At 35.9% G+C, this 21480-nt stretch overlaps 1 protein-coding gene across 2 annotated transcripts in view; it reads left to right on the forward strand.

Annotated features, from left to right (window-relative positions):
- SMAD4 (SMAD family member 4) overlaps positions 1-21480 on the forward strand; it is a 57239-nt gene that overhangs the window by 27760 nt on the left and 7999 nt on the right. For both annotated transcript variants that reach the window (XM_059895011.1, XM_059895010.1), the window contains exons 9-11: positions 11613-11796; positions 12828-12996; positions 21317-21455. In XM_059895011.1, coding sequence (XP_059750994.1) covers positions 11613-11796; positions 12828-12996; positions 21317-21455 — 492 coding nt within the window. The remainder of the gene's footprint in view (positions 1-11612; positions 11797-12827; positions 12997-21316; positions 21456-21480) is intronic.

Here is a 21480-nt window from a genome sequence, read left to right on the forward strand (position 1 = left end):
TTTTTTTAAAATATAACTACAGTAACCATAATGGTCAATTTAAAGAGTAACTTATAGTTCCTCAAATAGATACATAATTTTCTTAAACAGTGTTCTGCTATTTATTATTTATGTTGGTTCTAACTTTTCTTCTAGCTCTTAAAGAAAAAAAAACATTGAGGGTAAGATCTTTATGCTTATAATTCTTCTCATATTTCAGTTTCGGGGATTTGAAGAATTTCTGGATCAAAAGGCCACATTGCTTTAGTGATCACATCAGAGTATGAGAACCAGTTTTGTCATGCTCACCAGCGGAAGATGTGATACTTTAATTAACTTTTACTGATTTGGGAGGCAAATATTTGTTTTGATAAGGAGAAAAATGCTGGTGGGACAGAAATATTTTTTAACGATACATATTTACTAGTTACATGTTTACATTTTTTAACATACATATTTTAAAATCATACATATTACTAGTTAAATTATCCACTTAAGTGGATTTTCTGTATGTTATATGCATATTTTTGTGGTTTTAAACATTTTTTGTGGGTCAAGGGGTCTTGCCTTTCTATAAACATTTTTATTAAGAAATGTAATAAACAGAAGGTACATAAAACCAGTATACATACAGTCTGATGAATAACATTAAAGCCAACACGTGTGTAACCAACACCCAGACTGAAAATTAAAACATTGCAGCACCCCCAGAAATATTCCCTCCCCATGCATTTTGTCTCAGTGAAAAACTTTTCATCTCCTCCTGCAGAGATAACCACTATCCTGCTTTTTATGGATTTTATTTTTTTGCTCTTTGAAAACGATGAATGCATCCCTAAACAATCCAGTAGTTTGGTTTTACTGCCTTTTGAAATTATATAGATGAAATCATTGTATCAGTATCTTAATTCGTGTTAATAAATATATTGTGTTAAAAGAGGGAAATCTAGAGTCTTAAGAATGAGAATTTTGCTGGCTTCAAGGCAGCATCATTGAGAATCAGTAGGGACCCCTGGCAAATCGGGGGATGTGGTTCTCAATGTTCATATGGCTTGGCAGAAGGTGGTCCACAGGAGTAGGGATAATCAGGGCTCTGAAGAAAGATCTACCGTGGATGAATGGTGGAGTGGGGTTGGGAATGGTGGCATTTAACTAGTTATTTGGACTCCGTTTTGGATTCAGCAATTGCTTTGGCCTCTTGATGGATTTACTTCATTCTCATGGTAGAACTCATGTTGAGGCCTAACAGCTCTTGGTGGTTAGGGAATAGCATTCAGTAGTTTTGAGGATATGCATCTGTAGGACCCTGCACTGGCATTAAAGCCTCTGTTTTTGAGTAGAACGAGAAGTGACTTAATGGCGAGGATGATACTGAAAGGTCTTTGTCCACGTGGTTGTGGGAGGGGTCAGCTCTGCACCTGTACCATTAATGGAGTCAGCTTGTTGGAACCCAGCTGGCTGTGAACTCTCTGACTGAATACGGATGGGCCCCAGAAGAGTTCTACCTCACAGCTGTTCTTCATTTCTCCTCTTGCACTGGTAAGAGAATATGCCGACTGGTCTCCCTAATGGGACAGCTTCCAGTCATAGTGCCATCCTCCATACCATTTAATCTCTACTGCTACTCAGTATTTCTTTTAAAATTTGAATCTAGTTATGTTATTTCTCTGTTGAAGAACTTGCACTGACTTCCCTACTTACTGCTTAGCCTATAGGATAAAGTCCAAATTCCTTAGCTGGGCAGTAAAGAATCTCTGATCTGGGACCCTGCATACTTCTCTAGCTTCATCTCTTCATACTTTAACCATCCTGAACTGCTTACCCAAGCTTGCTTCACTATATCATCCCTCTGTACTTTTTTTGTGCATGGTGTTCTCTGCCAGCTATGTTACATACTCTGTATTAGTTGTCTGTTGTCTGCTCTGGCTCATAGTCTCTTGAGCTTGCAGTCAAGTTGTTGGCTCAGGCTGCCACCATCTGAAAGCTTTTCTGGGGTTGGGGAATTCACTTTCAGGGTGGCTTACCACATACCTGGCAAGTTAGTGGTATTGTGGGCAGGAAGCTCCAGTTTCTTTCTGCATGGACCTCTCTGTAGAGTTTCTTGAGTGTCTTCACATGGCAGCTTGCTTCCTTCAAAGTTGAGTGATCAAGAAAAAGCAAGACAGAACCTTGGGGTCTTTTAAGACTTAACCTCATAAATCACATCTTCATTTTTGTAAGATCCTGTTTTGTGGAGAGGGGACTATACAAGGATGTGAATATCAGGAGGTGAGAATCATTGGGGCCATCTTGATGCCCATACCTCACACCCCTACCCTCTTAAGTGTGGTGACCTCTTTTAAAGTCCAGCTCAAGTACACCACTGTTGTGAAGAAGCATTCCCTAATCCCTCGTGTCCCCTGCTATCTAGTACTTTGTAAACCCTAGTTAGTAGTTTACAAGATCTGCTATCCTTGTTTCATGAACAAATAGAAAAGGAAACCAAAGTAAAAATATTTTGTATTAGGTGTATGGTTAATGCAACCCTTTAAGATTTGATTAAGACCTGCTAAAATATTCTACCACTGACTTAGGACTGTATAGTTGGGAAATATGCGTATCTCTGAATACGTAAAATATTTTTAATAATTAAAAATCATCAATAATATATAGTATATCTATTTTGACAAAGTGTTTTTGAATATAATTGCATGTATGTCTTAGGAAATATAAGTAATATAAATTGTTGAAAGTGAAAAAAAATTAGTATTGGTCTTTACCTTGGTATAAAAGATTTCAGACAGGACATATACTTAGTGATTTCTAGGCTTCGATAACTAAGTTGAAAAATATTTTTGGAAAAAGTTAATCATTTCATTTTTAATCATTTCTTTGTATGGACTAACACTCTTTTGCTTTTTTGTAAAGCTGAGATATATTCATTAAATTAAATATTGATTGCAAATTAAAGCGAAGAGTTTCCTCAGCGTCTTTGAGGTCGTTTTGGTCACTGATAAATGAATACAGAATTCACAGATTTTCAAATTCAGGTTGTGTTCTAGTACTTTGGAACTAACTACCATTTAAGAGAGTACCTTTATTTGTTCATGAAAGATTCTCATAGGACATCTCATTCAGATATAAATAATAAAAGGAATACTTCATAATGAGTCATTTAGATGCTTCAACGAAATTTCTAACTTTTTCTTGAATGACTCTTGTTTCAGAAATTAAAGATAATGCCTTGGAGACTTACATTTTCTATTATAATTGAATAACAATTTTTTGATAAAGCTGTGCTTTGTAATACGTTTTCTCATTACAGAAAATATTTAGCTGAGTTTTTATATTAAAAAAAATTCATGTTCTTAACTCGTCTTTCAAAACCTTTCCTCTGGTCAGTGATGAGCAAGCAGCCCATAGACTTCATGGGACCAGTTCAACCTCACTAATTTAAGGAACAAGAAACTAAAAATAGCAACGTCAGCAAGCACATAACAATCCCACTCCCTTTCAAATGAGTTGGGACGTTAAGAAAGCTCTCTTGGAAATGAGTAAATTCTGTCTTGCTGTTGATACTAGTTTTGAGAGGCTGCAGACTTGTCACTTATGTGACATTTGGTCCTTGGAGCAAAAGAGCACAGAGAGATCCAGAAAGGCTTAATGAGCGTTTCCTATTACCTTCTCCTGTTTTAAAAATAAGAGTGTTCCCTCCTGGTTGTATAGCAAATTGAGAGTGGACTAGAAAAGGTTTTCACGGGGTATTTTGTATCCCAACACCACTAACTTCTCTGGATTACCTATTAGGTTACCTCTAGCCCTGTCTCTCCTCACAGATAGTAACCCCCTTCCTCCTGCTTTCCTGGGCCTTAATAATCCTTTTAATTAGATGGTCATTTTTCATCCCTGGTCCATAGTGCAACTCTGATGTCACTTTCTTTTTTATATTCAGAGCTTGCCAAATGCAGCTTTATGTAACCATCATTGTTGTATGGTGTCTGAAATATTAGGCAAACAAAAACCCCTTTGGTGACTGGGAAATAATAACATAATGTTTAAGTGTAGTTGCAGATGTTGCAATTTATGATGATAAAAGTTATTTTTCGTATTTAAACATGGGGATTATACAGCTCCCCTTTTCCCCCTCAGTTGACTCTCTTGGAAAAAAGATTGCTTGCCATGGAACTTTACTTGTAAATAGTGTTCTTCAGTATGAACTAGGAAATGCATGTACTTGGATCTCATTTTTTTAACCAGCGTTGAAAACATTCGTGACTTCAGGATATTGTTTGTAACCAAATTTACTGTTTGGGCTGATTGTTTAAAGACCTTTTTAAAGTGCTGTTACTGTTTATTGCTGCCAAAACATCGGGTAATTGTTATCTTGTCTTAAACAACCTCTTTAGTTTTCGCTTCAGCCAGTATACCTGCCTGTTGTGTTGGCTGAACCTTCTTGTCCATAGCATAATGTGATGCCTTTAAGAAAGAACTTTACTGTAAGGAACAGCTGCATAAATATTTCAAAACTAGCTTTTTAAGAAGGCACTTCAGTATATCACTAGTTTTCATGTTCTCATGATAATAAAAATATTTAAAGGAGTGTTTGTGATTAGTTGGTTGTTCTGTATGGCAAAACATTTGAATTATTAACTTTTTGAATCACCCAGTTTTCATGTGGTCTCTTTTACTAATACTTCATTGGAAAGTACTTTTTTCCTTGACAACATTCTGAAAAGCAATTGGATACATAGACTTTACAGGATTTTTGTTTTTAATGTATTTTAAGCATTAATCATACTTCATTTTAACATCTTTTGGGAGGTTTGAAAAAACGTATTTTTTTTGTCATTCTGAGTATCTTTTCATATTGTTGAAAATTCTAGGTCAGCCAAAGTTCATAAATGGCACAGTGAGATGCAGATAAATAATTGGTTTATCATAGAAAACTTTCAATCTCTAATAAATGGCACTGGCCTTTTTTCCCCCCTTATGTCAGACCCCTTTCTGCTCTAGGGCTTTTGCATTTGCTTTCCTCTTGAGATGTTCATTCAGTCTCCACATAGATACATGGTCTTTCAGGTCTGACTTTTTCAGACAGGATGTGCCCCTACTGTCTAGTCTGAAGTACCTTTCCAGTCATCTTCTGTCCCATACCCTGTTTTATTTTCTTCACAGTGTTTATCATTACCTGAGTTATCTTGTTCATTTATTTGCTTACTTGTCTGCCTCTGCACCTCCATGAAAATAGGACAGTAGCTGCCTTGTTTACTGCTGTGTGTGCCTACAGTGATTCTTATGTACCCCATAAATACCTGTTATTTAAAAAAGGAAAATCAAATAATCTGCATGTATGTGGGCTCTATGTAATAACTCTATTCAAACAAAAATTAGAAATACTTGATCAGCTATATTTGCAAACCAAACCTAGTAGTGGCTCTCTTTTCCTCAGTTATTTAAAATCATTTATTCTAGTTCAAATGAATACATTAAACACATTTTCAGAGTTAAAATTGTAGTCGTTTGAGTTATGTATAGTGAGGTGGATGGACCTAGAGACTGTCATACCGAGTGAACTAAGTCAGAAAGAGAAAAACAAATACCGTATGCTAACACATATATGTGGAATCTAAAAAAAAAAAATGGTTCTGAAGAACCTAGGGGCAGGACAGGAATAAAGACACAGACATAGAGAATGGACTTGAGGACACGGGGAGGGGGAAGGGTAAGCTGGGACGAAGTGAGAGAGTGGCATGGACATATGTACACTACCAAATGTAAAATAGATAGCTAGTGGGAAGCAGCCGCATAGCACAGGGAGATCAGCTTGGTGCTTTCCGACCACCTAGAGGGGTGGGATAGGGAGGGTAGGAGGGAGACACAAGAGGGAGGAGATATGGGGATGTATGTATATGTATAGCTGATTCACTTTGTTATACAGCAGAAACTAGCACACCATTGTAAAGCAATTATACTCCAATAAAGGTTTAAAAACCAATTGTAGAGAGGGCAGACAGCAGAAGCAAGAAGAACTACAGTCCTGCAGCCTGTGGAACTAAAACCACATTCACAGAAAGACAACCCTCTGCCTTTTCATCTTGTCTATGTACCAGATGAAGGAACAAGATAAAACCCTAGAAAAACAACTAAATGAAGTGGAGATAGGCAACCTTCCAGAAAAAGAATTCAGAATAATGATAGTGAAGATGATCCAGGACCTCGGAAAAAGAATGGAGGCAAAGATCGAGAAGATGTAAGAAATGTTTAACAAAGACCTAGAAGAATTAAAGACCAGACAAACAGAGATGAACAATACAATAACTGAAGTGAAAAATACACTAGAAGGAGTCAATAGCAGAATAACTGAAGCAGAAGAACGGATAAGTGACCTGGAAGACAGAATGGTGGAATATACGGCTGCAGAACAGAATTTAAAAAAAAGAATGAAAAGAAATGAAGGCAGCCTAAGAGACCTCTGGGACAACATTAAATGCAGCAACATTCTCACTATAGGGGTCTCAGAAGGAGAAGAGAGAGAGAAAGGACCCGAGAAAATATTTGAAGAGATATAGTTGAAAACTTCCCTAACATGGGAAAGGAAATAGCCACCCAAGTCAAGGAAGTGCAGAGAGTCCCATACAGGATAAGCCCAAGGAGAAACACACCGAGACACATAGTAATCAAATTGGCAAAAATTAAAGAGAAAAATTATTGAAAGCAGCAAGGGAAAAATGACAACATACAAGGAAACTCCCATAACGTTAACAGCTGATTTCTCAGCAGAAACTCTACAAGCTGGAAAGGAGTGGCATGACATATTTAAAGTGATGAAAGGGAAGAACCTACAACCAGGATTACTCTACCCGGCAAGGATCTCATTCAGATTTGATGGAGAAATCAAAAGCTTTACAGACAAGCAAAAGCGAAGAGAATTCAGCACCACCAAACCAGCTCTACAACAAATGCTAAAGGAACTTCTCTAAGTGGGAAACACAAGAGAAGAAAAGGACCTACAAAAACAAACCCAAAACAATTAAGAAAATGGTCATAGGAACATACATATCGATAATTACCTTAAACGTGAAAGGATTAAATGCTCCAACCAAAAGACACAGGCTCACTGAATGGATACAAAAACAAGACCCATCTATATGCTGTCTACAAGAGACCCACTTCAGACCTCGGGACACATACAGACTGAAAGTGAGGGGATGGAAAAAGATATTCCATGCAAATGGAAATCAAAAGAAAGCTGGAGTAGCAATACTCATATCAGATAAAATGGACTTTAAAGTAAAGAAGGTTACAAGAGACAAGGAAGGACACTACAGAATGATCAAGGGGTCAGTCCAAGAAGAAGATATAACACTTATATATGCACCCAACATAGGAGCACCTCAATACATAAGGCAACTGCTGACAGCTCTAAAAGAGGAAATTGACAGTAACACAATAATAGTGGGGGACTTTAACACCTCACTTACACCAGTGGACAGATCATCCAAACAGAAAATTAATAAGGAAACACAAGCTTTAAATGACACAGTAGAACAGATAGATTTAATTGATATTTTTAGGACATTCCATCCCAAAACAGCAGATTACACTTTCTTCTCAAGTGCGCACGGAACATTCTCCAGGGTAGATCACATCTTGGGTCACAAATCAAGCCTCAGTAAATTTAAGAATATTGAGATCATATCAAGCATCTTTTCTGACCACAACGCTATGAGATTAGAAATCAGTTACAGGGAAAAAAACGTAAAAAACACAGACACATGGAAGCTAAACAATATGTTATTAAATAACCAAGAGATCACTGAAGAAATCAAAGAGGAAATCAAAAAATACCTAGAGACAAATGACAATGAAAACACGACGATCCAAAACCTATGGGATGCAGCAAAAGCAGTTCTAAGAGGGAAGTTTATAGCAATACAATCCTACCTCAAGAAACAACAAACATCTCAAATAAACAATCTAACCTTACACCGAAAGGAACTAGAGAAAGAAGAACAAACAAAACCCAAAGTTAGTAGAAGGAAAGAAATCATAAAGATCAGAGCAGAAATAAATGAAAGAGAGACAAAGAAAACAATAGCAAAAATCAATAAAGCTAAAAGCTGGTTCTTTGAGAAGATAAACAAAATTGATAAACTTTTAGCCAGACTCATCAAGAAGAGGGAGAGGAATCAAATCAATAAAATTAGAAATGAAAAAGGAGAAGTTACAACAGAGACCACAGAAATACGAAGCATCCTAAGAGACTACTGCAAGCAACTCCATGCTAATAAAATGGACAACCTGGAAGAAATGGACAAATTCTTAGAAAGGTATAACCTTCCAAGACTGAACCAGAAAGAAATAGAAAATATGAACAGACCAATCACAAGTAATGAAATTAAAACTGTGATTAAAAATCTTCCAACAAACAAGTCCAGGACCAGATGGCTTCACAGGTGAATTCTATCAAACGTTTAGAGAAGAGCTAACACCCATCCTTCTCAAACTCTTCCAAAAAATTGCAGAGGAAGGAACACTCCCAAACTCATTCTGTGAGGCCACCATCACCCTGATACCAAAACCAGACAAAGATACTACAAAAAAAGAAAATTACAGACCGATATCACTGATGAATATAGATGCAAAAATCCTCAACAAAATACTAGCAAACAGAATCCAACAACACATTAAAAGGATCATACACCACGATCAAGTGGGATTTATCCCAGGGATGCAAGGATTCTTCAATATATGCAAATCAATCAGTGTGATACACCATATTAACAAATTGAAGAATAAAAACCATATGATCATCTCAATAGATGCAGAAAAAGCTTTTGACAAAATTCAACACCTATTTATGATAAAAACTCCCCAGAAAGTGGGCATAGAGGGAACCTACCTCAACAAAATAAAGGCCATATACGACAAACCCACAGCAAACATTCTCAGTGGTGAAAAAGTGAATGCATTTCCTCTAAGATCAGGAAGAAGACAGGGATGTCCACTCTCACCATTATTATTCAACATAGTTTTGGAAGTCCTAGCCGCCGCAATCAGACAAGAAAGAGAAGTAAAAGGAATACAGATTGGAAAAGAAGAAGTAAAACTATCACTGTTTGCAGATGACATGAACTATACGTAGAGAATCCCAAAGATGCTACCAGAAAACTACTAGAGCTAATCAATGGATTTGGTAAAGTTGCAGGATACAAAATTAATGCACAGAAATCTCTTGCATTCCTATACACTAATGATGAAAAATCTGAAAGAGAAATTAAGGAAACACTCCCATTTACCATTGCAACAAAAAAAATAAAATACCTAGGAATAAACCTACCTAGGGAGACAAAAGACCTGTATGCAGAAAAGTATAAGACACTGATGAAAGAAATTAAAGATGATACCAACAGATGGAGAGATATACCATGTTCTTGGTTTGGAAGAATCAATATTGTGAAGATGATTCTACTACCCAAAGCAATCTACAGATTCAATGCAATCCCTATCAAATTACCGATGGCATTTTTTGCAGAACTAGAAGGAAAAATCTTAAAATTTGTATGGAATCACAAAAGACCCCGAATAGCCAAGGGAGTCTTGAGGGAAAAAAACGGAGCTGGAGGAATCAGACTTCCTGACTTCAGGCTATACTACAAAGCTTCAGTAATCAAGACAATATGGTACTGGCACAAAAACAGAAACAGAGATCAGTGGAACAAGATAGAAAGCCCAGAGGCAAACCCACGCACCTATGGTCAACTAATCCATGACAAAGGAGGCAAGGATATACAATGGAGAAAAGACAGTCTCTTCAATAAGTGGTGCTGTGAAAACTGGACAGCTACATGTAAAAGAATGAAATTAGAACACTCCCTAACACCATACACAAAAATAAACTCAAAATGGATTAGAGACCTAAATGTAAGACCAGACACTATAAAACTCTTAGAGGAAGACATAGGAAGAACACTCTTTGACATACGTTACAGCAAGATCTTTTTTGATCCACCTCCTAGAGTAATGGAAATAACAGAAATAAACAAATGGGACCTAATGTAACTTAAAACATTTGCACAGCAAAGGAAACTACAAAGAAGACAAAAAGACAACCCTCAGAATGGGAGAAAATATTTGCAAAGGAATCAACGGACAAAGGATTAATCTCCAAAATATATAAACAGCTCATTCAGCTCAATATTAAAGAAACAAACAACCCAATCCAAAAATGGGCAGAAGACCTAAATAGACATTTCTCCAAAGAAGACATACAGATGGCCAAGAAGCACATGAAAAGCTGCTCAACATCACTAATTATTAGAGAAATGCAAATCAAAACTACAATGAGGTATCACCTCACACCAGTTAGAATGGGTATCATCAGAAAATCTACAAACAGCAGATGCTGGAGAGGGTGTGGAGAAAAGGGAACCCTCTTGCACTGTTGGTGGGAATGTAAATTGATACAGCCACTATGGAGGACAGTATGAAGGTTCTTTAAAAAACTAAAAATAGAATTACCATATGACCCAGCAATCCCACTACCGGGCATATACCCAGAGAAAACCATAATTCAAAAGGACACATGCACCCCAGTGTTCATTGCAGCACTGTTTACAATAGCCAGGACATGGAAGTAACCTAAATGCCCATCGACAGACGAATGGATAAAGAAGTTGTGGTACATATATACAGTGGAATATTACTCAGCCATAAAAAGGAACGCATTGGGTCATTTGTAGAAACGTGGATGGATCTAGAGACTCTCATACAGAGTGAAGTAAGTGAGACAGAGAAAAACAAATATCGTATATTAACGCATATATGTGGAACCTAGAAAAATGGTGCAGATGAACCAGTTAGCAGGGCAGAAATTGAGACACAGATGTAGAGAACAAACATATGGACACCAAGGGGGGAAAGCGGCAGGGGGGTGGGGACGGTGGTGTGATGAACTGGGAGATTGGGATTGACATGTATACACTGATGTGTATAAAATGGATGACTAATAAGAACCTGCTGTGTAAAAAAATAATTTGAAAAAATTGTAGTAGTTAACATGAATGGACTTCACTAAAAATACAGATGGGACAAATGACCTTTCATCCAAGAGACAATTGAAAATTTCTGCTCATAGAAACTGTCTAGTTGGAGTGTAATTAACCTTGACTCTAGTCTGTGATGTCTGACTTGGTTATGCCCTCTCTCTCATTTAGGGATCTATAATATATACCATAGATTGATGTTATTCAAGAACACTTCTCTGAAATACGTATTAGAATTAGTGTGCTTTAAAAAAAAATAAAAGTTCAGACTACATAGAAAATACTATGTGCAGTTAGATGAAACATCATGGTAAAAAAATTTATGATTCTAATCATTTCCCATCTTTAAATTTCTTGTTGATTGGGTACTTTCAGGTAAGAACCAAATTCCAGATTTTAAAAATGACTTTTTTTAAGTTTCAAGAATGTTAGATACTAAGCTGAAAAGTAGAAGACATGGCAGTGCCTACTTTATAATGCATTATATATTCATTTGGGTGCTCTCCCCTTCCTTCACCCTTTAAGAAAAGCTTTGTCATATGGAGTGAAAGTGAAAGCCTTAAATCTTTCTCACATGATTGGCTCTTCTCTCCCATTTATCTCCTATAGCTCCTGAGTATTGGTGTTCCATTGCTTACTTTGAAATGGATGTTCAAGTAGGAGAGACGTTTAAGGTTCCTTCAAGCTGTCCTGTTGTTACTGTTGATGGTTATGTAGACCCTTCTGGAGGAGATCGCTTTTGCTTGGGTCAACTCTCCAATGTCCACAGGACAGAAGCCATTGAGAGAGCAAGGTATTGATTGTATAGTTAGATAGTTAATTTTAAAAATTAAACATAGTACATTGTCTTTTATTCAAAGATATCTTTCAATGTAAATTATGTTTTCGAATATAGATAAAAGAATAAAGATCGTCTTGAAAATTCAGAATTTGTAAGCATTTCATTTTAATTGTAGATGTTTGTTATTTAAAAGATGATAAAATACAGTCTTTTTTTAAAAGTTAGTGAGGTTTCTGTGTTTTGAATAGTAACTAGACCTTTTGGAACCCGATTTGAAAACTAGTTTTTATCTCCTCTGATTGTATGGTATTTCTACAAATTTATTGAGAGGAAATAACATAAAATGAAGACATGTTTCCACAAGTGTTATTTATAATGGAAGACTGATAATAAAAGGGAAATGGTTAAGTAAATTTTAATAAACTTTCATTTTTATGCAGTCATTAAAATATAAAAAGTTTATGTAATCAAATGTAAATACTTAAGATGAAATATTAGAGGAAAACATACACAATTTTAGGTACTGTGTGATCTCAACTCTTTAAGGAAATGTGTGTGTGCATAAGCACATAATCTTGGCTCTATCACTAGCTGTGTGATTTTGGCAGATTATCTACTCTCTAAGCCAGTGCTGTCTAATAGAATTTTCTGTGATGAAGGAAATGGTTTATATCTGTGCAGTCCAGTATAGTAACTTCCAGCCACATGTAGCTGTTGAGCAGTTAAAATTTGGCTCATGTAATTAACTGAATTTTTAAATTAATTTTAATTGAATTGTGACGGTTAAGTGAGAATTTATATTGAATGTTCCTGACACATAATAAGCATTATGTGAATGTTCATCATTATTACACATGAATAGGATACTAAAAAAAGAAAGAAACATACAGAAATGTTAACAGTGGCTATCTTTTGGTTATGGTGTTATATAATGTCCTTTATTCTTTAAAATTTTTCAGTATTGGGTATGCTGTATAATCTGAACTAAAATTTATTTTTAAATACTTATCAAAATGAAATGTGATTCACTTTTTCTTCCTAAGGTTGCACATAGGCAAAGGTGTGCAGTTGGAATGTAAAGGTGAAGGTGATGTTTGGGTCAGGTGCCTTAGTGACCACGCAGTCTTTGTACAGAGCTACTACTTAGACAGAGAAGCTGGGCGTGCACCTGGAGACGCTGTTCATAAGATCTACCCAAGTGCATATATAAAGGTTAGTTGCAGTTTTACTCAAATATTTTAGACTTGGGAAGCTCTGTTTGTTGTTTCAAGAATTGAGATGGAGGTGGGAGGAGTGTAAAAATGTCTTTTTATGTATTAAATAATCAGAAATTATGTTTGTATATAAAACACATTTCCTGGGGACTTTTATTGACATGATTGGTTATCTAGTTTTGTGGATGCATTCATGCCCTATTGTTTTATTAGCAAATTTGTTAAATGTTTTAGAGTAATACACAGGCTCTTGAAAATACTGAGTGAAACCTCCAAATTTCCTTTGATATAAAATATGTAAAACTCAGACTCTGAAATTGCATCTTAGCCAACCTTTAGGATTTTATGGAAGGGAATTCTAAAAGTATAGCTTTTCGGATTAAGAACTGAGAAATGAAAAATTCTTCAGTACCACTTTTTTTAAGGTTATTTTGTGCATTAAATAGTTTTATTTACTATATTATTTTGCAAATTAAGCCTGAGGTATTTTTCATTAATTATTACATATTCAACCTATTTTAATTTTAATTTATAACATACACTGTTTTTGAAAGCGGAAGATGGTAATTAGATACCCTAAATATATTTCTAATTTCAGATTTTTCACCATCATCCTCAGCATCTTTAAGATTAGCTATTGTAAGTTAGTGGAATTAACTCTACCTCATCACTTAGTCCTAGGAAATTGCTTAGCACACAAATAGAATTATCTTTATTTGTGTTTTCTAATTTTTCCACAAGGAATTTTGCTTATTTGTGCTTTGTTATTATTTTTAAGTGGTGCTGTGTTTCCTCGTATGCTTTGTAATCTATTTAATATTTGTTGGCAAGTTTGTCTCAAGAGATTTTTTTTTTTTTTTCCTCCCTGTCATTGCTTCTCCCTGTAGGGCAGTTTTGCCTTAGTCTGGCACCCTGGGATCCACATCTCAGGACCAATTCTTATATTTAGAAGGTAGAGGAATTTTTGTCCCTTGAGGAAATTGAGTTCCAATCCCCAGGTATGCTCAGGGCCTAATTCCTGTTGCATAGATTTCTCTGATGCTTACCTATGCCATGGACAAGAATTTTATTCCTAGTTGCATTTCTGAATTAACTGTCAAACTGTTTTACCAGCACTTAATTTATGGGCAGGTGCCCAGTTGTAGCCCTCGGAGAGCCTGTTTTCTCTTTCCATATCACTCTGAGAAGTCAAATTCCTGTCCTCCACACCTGTTTGGTGCTGGTACCCCAAGTACCTTCTGTCTTTCGTCCTTGCTCTCCACTGTGGATTTTGTTTATCCATCATAAGTTAATGGACATGAGTTGTTTCTACTTTTTGGCTGTTATGAATAATGCTGCTATGAATAGTCATGTACAAGTTTTTAGGTAGATGTATTTTTTCATTTTCTTGGATATATGCCTAGGAGTGGAGTTGCTGTATCATAAGATAACTCTATGTCTGACTTTCTGAGGGACTGCCAGACTGTGTTCCAGAATGGCAGTGCTGTTTTACATTTCCACCAGCAATGTATATGGAGGGTTTCTGTTTCTCTGTATTCTCACCAACACTTGTTATTATCTGCCTTTTTTATTTTAGCCATCCTAGTGGATATGAAGTGGTTTTGTGGTTTTGATTTGCATTTCCTTAATGGCTAATAATGTTGAACTTCTTTTTGTGTGTTTATTGGCCATTTGTGTATCTTCTTTGGAGAAATGTCTGTTCAGATCTTTTCCCATTTTTTAATTGGGTCTTTTAGTCTTTTTATTATTCTTGTAAGCGTTCTTTGTATATTCTGGGTATCAGTCCTTTATCAGATACATGATTTGCAAATATTTTCTTCCATTCTTTGGCTCATCTTTCACTTTTTTCATGCTAATGATTTGCAGCACAAAAGTTTTAAAATTTGGTATAGTCCATCTATTCTTCGGTTGCTTGTGCTTTTGGTGTCATATCTAAGAAACCATTGCCTAAGGCAAGGTCATGAAGATTTATGCCTATGTTTTCTTCTAAGCGTTTTATACTTTTAGGTCTTACATTTAGGTCTATGATCCATTTTGAGTGAATTTTTGTGTATGGTGTAGGGAAAGGATCCCACTTCGTTCTTTTGTATGAGAACCAGTTGTTCCAGCAACCATTTGTTCAAAAGACTGTTCTTTCCCTTACTGAATTATCTTGACACCCTGTTGAAAACTCAGTTGACCTTAAGTGATAAAGGTTTTTTTTCTGGGCCATCAGTTCTGTTTCGTTGCTGTATATATCTATCCTTGTGACAGTACTACCCTTTCTTGATTGCTGTAGCTTTGTAGGAAGTTTTGAAATTGGGGAGTGTGAGCTCTCCAACTTTGTTATTTTTCAGGATTATTTTGGCTGTTGCCAGCCCCTTGGATTTCCACATGAATTTTATGATTGGCTTGGAAGATATCTATTTTTAATAGTTTTTCTAGCCTTTGTATATGTTTGGAGCAGAGAGAGAAGGTGATTATGCGTAACTATGCATAATCACCTTCTCTCTCTTGACTGCAAGTCTCTGGATTACTTGTGCAATTAGAAGTGAATGGACAGAGGACTACAGTGTTGAATATATACTTTGTGCCAGACAGTAGTTATGAACTTAACGGATATGAGGTAGTATTTAAAACATTTAAGCTTAAAAAATGTGGAATCTTGTATAATTAATTTCTAAGATTGTCAAATAATGTAGTATCTCTATTTTGGTACAAATGGTCCTTGAAAAGCCACCCAGGTATGAGACATGTCATCACTTGATAAACCGCTGTCATGGAGAGATTTTTATAGCAATCTCAGACTTTTGCCTTGAACAATAAATAACTATCTTGTGATACATTTTAGTGGAGTAAAAAACATCCCATTTTTGTTGTATTAACTAAGATTTAAAAATAGTTATTTCTGTTTACTAAGTATATTGTTCTTCAGAAGAGTCTTCTTATTAGCCAGAAAGAGATGCAAGTTTATCCTAAATCTAACCATTGGCCTTTTCTTCATTTACTAATTTTTTGGGCCGCAGTAACTAAAGTTTAGGTTGTTAGGTAGATTTTCACCAGAAATCATGTTACTGGGGTGAATTGCGTACAGATACATGAACCCTTGGAAGGAGTGCCCTTACATTGGGGAGTCCACATGGGGGAATCCATCCCTACCCCCAATACACATACATACACACAAACACATTTTTTTCTTTTTAGTTGAAATGAGGAAAACATAGGTTTGAAGAACCATTCTTTCATTTTATAAACCAAGAAGCTAGGACTAAATTGTATTTTTTTTCTCCGAAGATGTTGATATTTTTTTCCTGCTTCTCTCATGACATAGCAGTCACCTTATATTTATGAAAATCTGATGTAACAAAATGCCATTTTACAAGCTTTAAATGGAGCAAATGTTTGAATTCTCTTTAAGTGGCATTGCTCTTTTGCTTTCAAAAGTAAGGTCTGTTTTGTTTGTGTTGCTTAAGCAGTAGACACTCAGGTTTTTAAAGAGCTTTATTGGGATACTGAGATAATTCACATACCATGTAATTCACCCATTAAAAGAGTACAATTCAGTGATTTTTAGTTTATTCACAGAGTTGTGCAACCATCACCACAGTCAATTTTAGAACATTTTCTTCACCCCAGAAAGAAACCTTGTACCCTTATCTGTTACCTCCCAACACCCCATTTCCCCCAGCCCTAGACAACCACTAATCTACTTTTTCTCTGTATAGATTTGCCTACTCTGAACAATTTTTATAAATGGAATCATATAATGTGGTCTTTTGTGACTTCTTTCACTAAGCATAATGTTTTCAAGCTTCATCCATGTAGCATATATCTGTACTTCATTCCTTTTAGGGCTGAATAATATTTCATATACCACATTTTGTTTATCCATACATCAGTTGATGGACATAGAGTTTCTACTTTTTGGCTATATTATGAATAATACCGCTATGAACATTCATGTACAGATTTTTGTGCGAACATATGTCTTCATTTCTCTTGCATATACCAAGGAGTGGAATTGCTGGATCATAAAGTAACTCTATGTGTAACTTTTTAAGTGACTGCCAAACCGTTTTCCAAAGTGGCTGTAGCATTTTATATTTACAGCAGCAGTGTATGAAGTTTCTGATTTCTCTACAGTCTCACGAATACTTGTTGTTATCTGTCTTTTTGATTTTAGCCATCCTAGAGGGTGTAAAGTGGTATCTCGTTGTGGTGGTTTTTGATATGCATTTCTCTTATGATGATGAGTCAGGTTTGTTTTTGAACACATATATGTTAGGGACAGGGGGCAGGCTGTGTTTCTAAACCACAGCTGGACTAGGTTGAAGGTTATTATGATCCCACTTAAATTTATTCCCAGTTACTATATATCATGATTCTTACCTCCAGGTCAGATTACTTAGCAAGTCCTTAAAGCAGTCTTATATTCAGATGCCCAGTATACCACCAACACAATCATCTGTTTCTCTTTCTCGATTACTATTTTTTGGTGTTGATTTAAACAGAGTACTGTAATTGAGCCTTATAAAGAAGAATGCCAAAATTTGACTCCTGGTTGAAAGAGAATATCCTGAAGATGTTGACAGTGATCTTTATAAGACACTCACCTTTGTTAAATAATAGGTTTGTAATAAACTTATATGAGAGTAACCACAGGAAATGTGTTTAAATAATGAAATCAGAGGTAAATTGTTGATTAGCCCAGGGGTCGTGATCAGAAATATGTTTTGGATCTGAGCCAAAAAAAATATTTAAAACCTTTGGTTACTTTGAATTGTTTTTATCAACAACTCAGTCAGATTTTGAAAGGAAGATGGTTACATTTCAATGAAAGCCTTAATTTTACTATCCAGTATAACAGATGAAACCTATTATGGTATAGACAGACAGAGTATACAGTGAGGAGGCAGCCTGAGTTTTAGTTAGCAGTATAGCCAATAATTATGTCTTTCGGTGTGGGTGCTGTAATTACATAAATAACCCATGTGGAAAGAAGGTTTGCTGAGGTGCTTAATGAATCATTTTTACTACATCTGCAGATAAAAGTTTTAAAATGTCATCTTTGTGGTTAATATGTGCTCCTGGTGTTAGCATAGATTTAGATTAAGACAATCGTAATTATGATTGTTTATAACATATTGTAAAGAACCTATGTGTGAATATCTCTTGGTTATTTTTAATAACTCATGGTGGAGGTGGGGATATGTTGAGAACATATTTGAACCCTGGGAATTTAAGCTGTATTCCCTCCTCCCGGGCCATACTAGGTTAATGATGGTTAAAAAAAATTTTTTTTAAGTGGTTGTAAAGACCTAAATGTAAAAAATAAAACTCTTAGAGGATAACATAGGAGATGACCTTGGGTATGGCAATGACTTTTTAGATACAACATCAAAGGCAGGATCCATGAAAGAAACAGTTGATAGGCTGGACTTCATTAAAATTAAAAATGTCTGCTCTACGAAGGACAGTGTCAAGAGAATGAGATGATTAGCCACAGACTGGGAGAATATATTTGCAAAAGACACATCTGATAAAGGACTGTTATCGAAAATATAGAAAACACTTAAAACTCAACAGTAAGAAAACAACCTGATTAAAAAGTGGGCAAAAGACCTGAATAGATGCTTCAGTGAAGAGGATACATTGATAGCAAGTAAGCATATGAATAGATGTTCAAGTTCATATGTCATTAGGGAATTGTGAATTAAAACAACAGTGAGATACCACTACATACTAGTAGAATGGCTAAAATCCAAAACACTGACAAAACCAAATGTTGGCCAGGATGTGGAGCAACAGGAACTCTCATTCATTACTGGTGGAAATGCAAAATGGTACAGCTGCTTTGGAAGACAGTTTGGTAGTTTCTTACATAGCTACATGTATTCTAACCATATGATCCATCAGTCACACTCCTTAATATCTACCCAAATGATTTGAAAACATATGTCCACACGAAAACCTACACATGGATGTTTATAGCAGCTTTATTCACAGCTGCCAAAAACTTAGAAGCAACCAACATGTCCTTCAGTAGGTGAATGGGTAAATAAACTGTGGTACATCCACAGAGTGGAATGTTATTCAGCACTAAAAAGAAATGAGCTATTAAGTCATGAAAAGACATGGAGGAACCTAAAATGCATATTACTAAGTGAAAGAAGCCAATCTGAAAAGGCTACATACATGTTGTATGACTCCAACTCTGTGACATTCTGGAAAAGGTAAAACTATGGAGACGGTAAGAAGATGAGTGGTTTCCAGGGATAGAGAGGAGGGAAAAACTCATAGGCAGTGCGCAGAGTATTTTTAGGGCAGTGAAAATACTCTATGGCACTACAACATTGGATACGTGTTGTTATACATTTGTCTAAACCCATAGAATTATAAAACCAAGAGTGAACCCTAATGTAGCCTATGATTTGGGGTGATAACGCTGTGTCAGGGTAGGTTCATCGATGTAGCAGGGGCACCACTGTGGTGCGGGGCGTTGACGGTGGGGGAGGCTGTGCTTGAGTAGGAGGCAGAGCTCGCTTTACTTTTTACTCAGTTCTATCGTGAGCCTAAAACTGCTCTAAAAACTAAGGTTTGTTAGTTTCTTTAAAAAAAAGAAAGTGCTTGTAGAGCTATTTGGCGTTTCAAATATTTGAGTCCCACTTTGTACTGTGCTGAGTGATGCCTTCTAAGAGGTCAGAGAGCCCAGTGGAAAATTTCAGAATCTAATGGACTCTTGGGAATCTTGAAAAAACAGTGGTTTTTGTTCTGGGCATTGCGGGATTTCTGATTTCCAGACCTGACTTTGTCATGCCTTCTGTTCTGAAGCCTTTTAGGACTGATAGTTTGGTCAGGTAATAAATACATCTATATGTGACAAATTTCTGTCTCTTCAGAGAATGGGATAGTCTAAGTTTTTCCGTCATTGATGCTGGAAGATTGGCATTGAGTAGAGAAATAAGTAAATAGGAATGTGGTTTGCTATTTGGAGAGGGTTCTCTTGTTTATTGTTGTTGTGTGCTCTTATGTTTCATGTAAATACCATGGCTAAAGACAGTCACAATTTTTTCAGGCATCTGAAAACTAATGGTTTGGGCTCCAAACCTGTTGTTTATCTGATAAAGTACTATGTTATGCATTCTTTGATTTTTTTTATTGTCAAGGATAATTATGCTTGCTTATATTTGGGTTTTGTGCATACTAGAAGGATGTTTTTTTTAATGTAATTTACTCCTGACAAAGGAATATAGTCACATGGTTCAGAAATTAAAATGATATAAAAAGAGTGCATTGAACAGTCTTGCTTCTACTCTGTCCTTGTCTTCCTTTCCTACAACTTCTAAGATGATCACTCTGCTTGTGTAATCTTCCAGTGCTTTAAAAAATGCCAGCCCTTGGCATGGCTGATAAAGAACATTGAAATTACTTATGAACTCCTTAACTTATCCTGAAAGGTCAATGGCTACATGAGAGGCCAAAAATAAAATAAAATATAATAAGTAACATTTATTGACAGCTTACTGTATACTATGCCAAGTTTATAACAACCTTATAAAACAGCATGTACACTTAGCATTCCCATTTTATAGATAAGAAAATTGAGGCCTTGGAGAGGTTAAGAAATTTAACACATGTAGGTAGCAGGTATCAGTGATAGGATTCAAAGCTAAGCATTTTTTTTTTTAATCACGAGCATACAGAAAGTAATGAGAAACTAGTTAATGAAATCCCATGTATCTATCACTGAGATTCAGTAGTTGTTAAGATTTTACATTTACTTGATTTATTCTTTTTCCTCTGTTTCTAAAGTATTTTAAAACAAGTCCTAAATATCATGTTATTTTGCTCCTATGGATTAAAGTATGCATCTCTGAGAAATGTAGTTGTTTTCTTATATAGTGACGGTGCTTTTATTCACTCCTCCAAATAGAATGATAAAGAAAAGAAGTTGGCCATATTGACCTAGGCCATCGATTCATCCTAAAGAAAACTCTCAGCAATTTGGTTATGAAAGGGAGGGATGATTTCTTAACTGTTCATTTTACACAGTGGTGTGGTTTTTCACAAGGACAATAATGGCTGCCCCACACTGAACTCTAGATAAAGGATACAGAGAGCTGTGGCGGCCAAAGCTGTCCTCATAGTGAAATGTGCCTCTTGGTGAGCTTCAAGCCGCCTTTCCTAAGAACTACATATACATAAAAAATTAAAATTTTGAATTCTTTAATTCTGAGAGCTAAATCAAGCTATGAGTTTTAAATAAATTGTGCATTGGTTTTTGATGTATGAATATTTTCTGCTGGACTCATGGCATGAGACTTATACTTTTTTTTAAGGTCTTTGATTTGCGTCAGTGTCATCGTCAGATGCAACAACAGGCAGCTACTGCACAAGCTGCAGCAGCTGCCCAGGCAGCAGCCGTGGCAGGAAACATCCCTGGCCCCGGATCAGTAGGTGGAATAGCCCCAGCTATCAGTAAGTATACTTTTGATTTTTTTTT

Source organism: Balaenoptera ricei, chromosome 14 (genome assembly GCF_028023285.1).
Source record: "Balaenoptera ricei isolate mBalRic1 chromosome 14, mBalRic1.hap2, whole genome shotgun sequence".
NCBI classification, from domain to species: domain Eukaryota; kingdom Metazoa; phylum Chordata; class Mammalia; order Artiodactyla; family Balaenopteridae; genus Balaenoptera; species Balaenoptera ricei.